Source organism: Sinocyclocheilus grahami, unplaced genomic scaffold (genome assembly GCF_001515645.1).
Source record: "Sinocyclocheilus grahami isolate Dianchi unplaced genomic scaffold, SAMN03320097.WGS_v1.1 scaffold1506.1, whole genome shotgun sequence".
Classification (NCBI taxonomy): Eukaryota; Metazoa; Chordata; class Actinopteri; order Cypriniformes; family Cyprinidae; genus Sinocyclocheilus; species Sinocyclocheilus grahami.
Genome location: NW_015506685.1, coordinates 154,681 through 162,383, shown reverse-complemented (window position 1 = coordinate 162,383; position 7,703 = coordinate 154,681). Strand labels below are relative to the sequence as shown.

Sequence of the window (7,703 nt, the reverse complement as noted above, 5' to 3'; positions counted from 1 at the left end):
GAGCAAGTGATGCAATGTTAAATTTTTAGGCTAAACTATTTTTTAACATCTACTGAACATTTGCCATTGCACAAAAGTAAAAAAAAGAAGGAAATTCTCAAAATAATCTTCACACTAACAAAGAAAATGGTTCTTTTAAGAACTGTTCACAGAAAGGGTCCCAAAATTGTTCTTCTGTGGCATTTCTACAAAAACCCCTTTTGCAACCTTTATTATTTTAGAGTGTACTTTTTTCCCATTTCTTCAGAACTTCAAGTTCTGTTTACAAAATCACATTATTGAAATACAATGGGTTTCAAACGACTTTGCTAAAGAAATGTCACCTTTAATACTTATTGCTTGTGATGTCATCGATCCTACAATATAAATCAACACAGATCATTTTACTGTACTGATTTCCACATCAATTCAATCACACAACATTGTACAAAAGAAAAGAAAACTTGTTTTTATTGTTTCGATCTTCCTGGATTATCATGTTTTGAGTATTTTACAACGTGTTTCTACAATAAGACCTTAACATTATATTCACATTTTAATTAATTTAAAATCAAACATTTTGTACATGCTTAGGGAGGAACATCCCCTGGTCTGATGGCATAAGGATGGAGAAAGGCACATGAGTTCTTGAGTGAACACATGGTTTTGTTGTGCATTTGCATTTAAGTCTGTAAATCAAGGAAAGAAAAAAACTCGATAGCTAAAAGAGCTGAAACTATTGTGTCAGATTAAAGTCTATACTACTTTCTTTTTTTTGTTGTTTTGTAGCACTTGGGATACCCATTTAAAGTTTCAACGTGGATATTCAATTATCCAAAGCAATTCACAGCCTGAAGAAATAAGTGTTGATAATATGGCAATTGATAAGAAGTAAAACTCAAGACTTTGCCCAGAGGGGTTCGCAACTTTTCGCTTCCTCTCTCTTTGTTTATCCGCAACTCTTTTGAATATTTCTCTCGATATTTCACCAAGAAAGCTCATCAGAATTCCACTCGGGAACACAAGTATGCTGCAGTAAACTGGGAGTCTGTATAGTCCCGTGATGACGGCCTTCTGCTTTACCCGCTCACTCAACAGTAAATGCGTCCAAAGATAATATTTCACCTTTAGACGTCTATATTGAAAGCGTTTCACCCCGAAAGAAGTTCTTCTCGTCTGTCTCAGCCCCAGACTCAGGGTTTGTGTCTATGGCTGCTCTCCAGCTCAGGGAGGTTATTTTTCAGGTTGGGTGTATCTCAGTGTCTGGGGTGTTTTATCCAGTTCCGAATCATCCATTTCTGCCCTGAGCAGCGCTGGACGACCAGCCGCAGGCCAAAGTTCGCATCTTTTGACATTTCAACCTCTAAACAACGTCCCGTGTCTCGACTTATGATGGGTCCATTCTAAGAAATAATTAAGAACAACTGTAAATACACTTGGCATCACACACTACCAACAAAAGTTTGGGGCCAGTACGATTTTTGGTTACACTTTATTTTAAGGTGTCCTTGTTACAGTGTAATTATACATATAAGTACTGAGTATTATTAATTAAGTACATGTACTTACTATAGGGTTATGGTTAGGATGAGGGTTTGGTTTAGGTTTAGTTGCATGTAATTATGCATAATTTACTGTTATTATAATAGTAAGTACATGTAACGTGTAACAAGGACACCGAAAAATAAAGTGTTACCAGATTTTTTTTTTTAACTAATTCAATTATTCAGCAAGTACGTATTAAATTGATGCATTAAGTGATAGTAAGGCATACAAAATGTTACAAAGGATTTCTATTTTCTATTTCTATTTTCTATCAAATAAATGCTGTTCTTTGGAACTTTATATTCATACAAGAATCTCCCAAAAATATGTATCACAGTATTTATTTTATTTTTTATCAAATAACAGTAGCCTTGCTGAGCATAAGAAACAGACCCAAACATTGGTGTACATTAATCAAATGTATCTTAAAGATGCTTTTTTAAAAGAAAGTATCCAATTTAAAATATCTTATGTTTATTTTAAAAGTAATCATCACAAGTGGAGAATCAAATATTAATATGAAGCGTTTAGCAAGCTAATAAATCAATTGTTTCGTTTGAGTGCATTCACTTACCTGAGTAAAATCCCAGAGCCTCTGGGAGGACCTGGTGACAGCATCACATTTTTTCAAGCTTGGAGCCCTTCCTCTTCCATCATCCACCAGGCATTTTGTGTCAGGCAGAAACGTAGTCGACCCCAGGGGTCCTAACTGCAATAAGCCCTCAGTGGTGTACCTCGCCAGCTGAAATAAAACACCAAGTTACAATGTGAGAAAAAGAAATATGTGATATATAAAATGAAATGGAAGGCCTTAGAAATACAGCTTATAGGCATAGTCCTCCCATAAATGAAAATGCCATTATGATTTTCACACCCTCATGATGTTGTTCCACCTGTATGGCTTTCTTTCTTCTGTGGAACACAAAAGAATATATTTAGAAAAATGCCTTTTAAAATACTTAGAAAAGTGTCTTTTTGTCCATATAATAAATGTCAGTGCAGTCCAATCTTGTTTTGGACACCAGTGGCTTTAATGAAATGGACAAAAACAGGCGTTTTTAAGGCGCGCTTCTCGGCAAAATTCAGTCCATAATCCATAATAACACTTCCTCCAGTGAATATTCAATCCCCTGTTGTCCTCTCATATCGCATTCCAACAACAACTTTGTTTAGAACTGTTCTGAATGGTTTTCACTTGTAAAAGCTGTGCATATTTCTCCCATGATTCAGACAACTTTTTCACTGGAGAAATCTTTATTATGGATAGAGAACTTGTATTTTAGCTGGAAACGATGGTTTCAAGTTACAATTATTTGAATTATGAATTTGTATATTATACATTTTCGCCTCATAAGATGTTAATTGATTGGAATGGGGCCGCTGTGGATCATTGTGATGTTTTTATCAGCTGTTTATCAGCCTCATTCTGACGGCACCCATTCACTGCACTGCAGAGGATCCACTGCTGAGCAAGTGGTGGAATGCTGCATTTCTCCAAATCTGATGAAGAAACAAACTAATCTACATCTTTGATATCCTGAGGGTGAGTACATTTCCAGCTAATTTCCATTCTTTTGGTGAACTATTCCTTTAAGAACACTCCAACAGAGATAGGCAGTTCTTAGCTGTATGATTAAGAGCACCACAACACTATACACAAACTATCGAGAGAGATGGAAGTCTAGATAGCAGCTATCTATTACGGTAAGTACACGGCACTGAATAACACATGTCAATAATTCAGCTGAAAGTCAATCTCTTAGATATCAGATCCCAAGGTCGGCACATCACAATGAAGTACAAGCTGACATTCAATGAAAATCAAGCTCGCTCTATTGAGTAAAGTTAATCTATAGAACCGAGGGTAATTGCCCAGTCACCAAGGTGAAAACAGCAGGAGGACAATAGCGTGAGCTCATCTTCATGCGTACTGTAACCTGATTCCAGCTCTCATAGCAGCCATGCATTCACTAAGAAGATGTACCACACAGAGGACAAAGAAAGGATTTTTCAGTAAAACAATAACAAGTAGGCACACTGTTTGAATGCATAGCAATCAGACTGAATAAAAACAAAATTCAAGAATGATATATATATATAATATAATCACTAGTTTTATTTTTTTTTTGTATTCATGAAAATTATAAAAGAGTTCTTCAACCTCGCACAGCAATAAACACAAAACACTTTGCATTGAATTTGCAAGGCTATAACCAATATTTGTAATATTAATTTTAAACAAATAAATACATGAAAATAAATCGTTGTAATGGTTGATTAGTACCAGGGTTTCAATGACACAGTGGCCATGAATCATTCTTGTTTTTAATTTGTGGTTACGCAAGGAGATGAAAAAAAGTTGGGAAAAAAATGAAGCTTAGCTGTATCATGTAAAACCAGCTTTTATTGTAATTTGATGATACAATGGGAATATACTTCAATTGCTTTATTTCCCTTAGGCCTGGATTATGGACTAAGACTGTCATTCCCTTACAAGATTTAGGAGGGAGGAAGAGAGAACGAGGCGGAGAGAGAGACTGTATTTTAAATTGTTCAAAGGATCATGTCTCTATTGTGTGTGAATGACAAGGAAAAGGTCAAATCACGCTGTCAAAGGTCATAGCCCGGTAGGAGAACTGTTTGATAATCCCACATCCATTTAATCTGAATGAATAAAAATGTCAGATGTCAAAGTCACATAAACTGATGACTTATAACAACTATTTTGCAAGGGGAGGCAGTTATGAAAGGACAGGACACAGAAACTGAGATAAATCTACAGGTAATTTCAACCTGAGCTGCTCTCTGTCTCCAGGCAATGATGCAATGCACCACCAATGTGAAAAAAAGTGTACACTGAGGTTGACAACATGTGCTTCAATTACAAATCGAATTTAATTCGCACAATTCACATCAATATGTGCTTGTGATTTTTTTTTTCCTCCAGACCGCTGCATGTGTCAATCTTGTGAACGAACGTGGCATATTCTTGGCTCCATGTCCTTGCATTTGCAAGTAACAAGATTTTTGCTGTCTGCTCGGGATACAAATGTAATGTAAATGCAATGATGTAACCACAAGAAGATTGTGAACAAGATTGATCGGCGTTTATCTATGTGTGTGTGTGTGTGTGTGTGTATGTTTTCTATTGAAATACTGAAATATATGAGTTTTTTCCTGTAATGCTGAAGTTGAATTTTAAGCATCATTACTCCAGTCTTCAGTGTCACATGATCCTTCAGAAATCATTCTAATATGCTGATTTGGTGATCATGAAATATTTATTATTATTAATATATTTGTAGAAACAGTGACACATTTTTTCAATATTCTTTGCTAAATAGAAAGTTCAAAAGAACAGCATTTAATTGAAATAGAAATATTTTGTAACAATGTAAAGTCTTTACTTTCAACTTTGATCAATTTAAAGGGGTCATATGATGCGATTACAAGCGGTTCGTGCATATATAAGATCCGTAAAGTTGCAAAGACTAAAGTCTCAAACCCAAAGCGATATTCTTTATAAAAGTTAAAACTCGTCCACGCCTTCCTGAAACGCCTGAAACATAAAACATTCGGGTGGCATAATGCAAATCTTCCCACACAGTGGGAAGATTTGCATAACACCGCCCGAATGTTTTATGTTAAATGCTTTATTCTCGCTGTAGTATTGTTGTCGTGGAGACGCTGTGTGTTTCCAAATATGGTAAGGAGCGTGACATTTCCGTGACATGCTTCAGCTATTCGGCCAATCACAACGCACTGGATAGCTGGCCAATCAGAGCACACCGCGCTTTTCAGAACGATATGCTTTGTAAAAATCGACATGTTTCAGAAAGGCGGGGCAGAGAGGAGCAACAATAATGTACAGTGTATGGAAAATAATGTTTTTTTTTTCATCTTAAACCATGTCAACACATTGTATTACACCTTGTATTACACTGTTTTACACCAAACACACAAAATAACGTTATTTTCAGCAACGTCAAATGGCCACTTTAAATAAAATAAAATAAAATGAAATTATTTTAAAAAGTATAAATTACAAAAAATAACAAGTAACTATATAGAAAATGAAAGTAAATATATAAAGTAAACATAAAAAAAACGTGCTGGCCCCAAACCTGTGATGTAATTATACTAATAAAAAGCTAGAAACACACACTAACCTGCGATGACATGCCATGACATGGGTAGAGAATAGCCCTGTCATCCTCCTCTGACCCCTGATCAAGGCAATATCCACTGGCTTTACTGTTTCGTACCTAAAAAATAAGTAAACAATAATAAACACAGGCAGGCAAATCATGACGCATGAAGAGTGAGCACACTGTTTTAAGTTGCCCAGTTTAGCTTATAGCATTAGTGCTGCTCTGAATGTCAAACATAAATGCATGCACACATGCTTTGTCAAATCCATTTGAGAGATGAGAATATTGACCGTCCATAGAACCTAATACTGGACAGAGGATGAGATATGTGGAATCTGTGGTCTAGCAGGCATATTTTCAGAGACAAACTATTCCAATATAGCTATAGATTTTCCGCCCCTGCAGTTCCAGAGATCAATGTAGAAATGCAGGTGTCTTTTTTTTCCTTCAATAAATTCAAAATACTGTAAGATTCCTCTTCTATTGAGATTTAGGCATGTTAAATTCTAACACACACTCACACAAGAGTGCATGCACGCACACACACACACACACACGCACGCGCGCGCACGCACACAGGTTTGTTTTTATGGTTTATGGGGACTCTCCATAGGCGTAATGGTTTTTATACTGTACAGACCGTATATTCTATTGCCCTACACCAACCCTACCCCTAAACCTACCCCTCACAGGAGACTTTCTGCATTTTTATATTTTCAAAAAAATTACGGGGACACTGAAAATGTCCTCATAAATCACCTTCTCGTTGTAATACCTATGTCATACCCATGTTATTATACAAATTTGTGTCCTCATAAACCACATAAACATGCACACACACACACCCGCACGCGCGCGCACACGCGCACACGCACGCACACGCACACACACACACACACACACACACACACATACATACATACACTCACACTCATCCCTCCTACCCACACACACTCCAAAGTTAATAAGGGCCTCATTAAATCTCATTATGAGGAAATTGGAGATAATCCCAATGCTTGCTACACTGTTGCTATGGAAACCAATTATCTTTACATTTCTCCTGTAACTGCAATTTTTACCATTCGGTACAAAAATGCAAACTGCGTAAATAATGTAATCAAATGGAAATTACTATATACTCAAGAAAAAAGTTTTCCTTAGTGACCTTAGCAAGAAATCAGCAATAAATAAATTAATAAATAGATCAATCAATCAATCAATCAATCAATCAAAACATATTCATCTTCAATTTAGCACTTTAATTGTAATGGTTAATGGGTTTTATTAAATTAACCATTATATACATGCACATACACACACATACACACACACACACACACACACACTTACATACACACACACTCACATACACATAGATAGTATATACAGGAAATATATACTTAGAATCTTTAGAAAGCTGTTAAAGTGAATTATTACTTTAATATCTGCCAAAAACCTGTAACAGAATGATAGATTCTTCACAGGATTATAGAGACATTAAACTAACAGCGTGTGAAAGTAAATGCCTTTCTATGAAAGGTTTTGTTGGTTTTAAAGGTGCATAAGGGGTTGGTTTGTCTTTATTACCTCTCCATAAGTGATGGTGTTATTGTAAATTCTCATCTCGGGATAGACATGCTCAAGGTACCAGCGAAAGTTCCTGCAGTTCATTTTCTTCCTCAGCGCTACACGCTCTGACACATCTCCAAAATCTACTCCTGGGTTCTGGAACAACAGAAAGAGACTGGTAGTTGTCATTTGGCAGGCGCTGTTTTATGCAAAACAATTCAAATACACTAATTACAGGAGCAGCTCCTCTGGGATTCTGGGTTAACAAAATACCACAAGCCACTTTCTAATAGTTGAATTTTTCTGTTACTTTAATACAATATTAATATCACCATCCATCCATCCATACATAATATATACTATACTATACTAACTAGTTAATAATGACAATATATATATATATATATATATATATATATATATATATATATATATATATATATATATATATATATAAAA

The 7,703-nt window shown here is 35.7% G+C and overlaps 1 protein-coding gene across 1 annotated transcript in view; it reads right to left on the bottom strand.

Moving 5' to 3' along the window:
• Window positions 1-471: 471 nt before the first annotated feature.
• Window positions 472-7,703, bottom strand: part of LOC107570788 (polypeptide N-acetylgalactosaminyltransferase 9-like) — a 32,475-nt gene continuing 25,243 nt past the window's right edge. The window contains exons 3-6 of the mRNA XM_016257046.1: window positions 7,263-7,400; window positions 5,694-5,789; window positions 2,099-2,266; window positions 472-1,382 (exon numbers count right to left, since the gene is read on the bottom strand). Of these exons, the coding sequence (XP_016112532.1) occupies window positions 1,236-1,382; window positions 2,099-2,266; window positions 5,694-5,789; window positions 7,263-7,400 (549 nt within the window). The 3' untranslated portion in view covers window positions 472-1,235. The remainder of the gene's footprint in view (window positions 1,383-2,098; window positions 2,267-5,693; window positions 5,790-7,262; window positions 7,401-7,703) is intronic.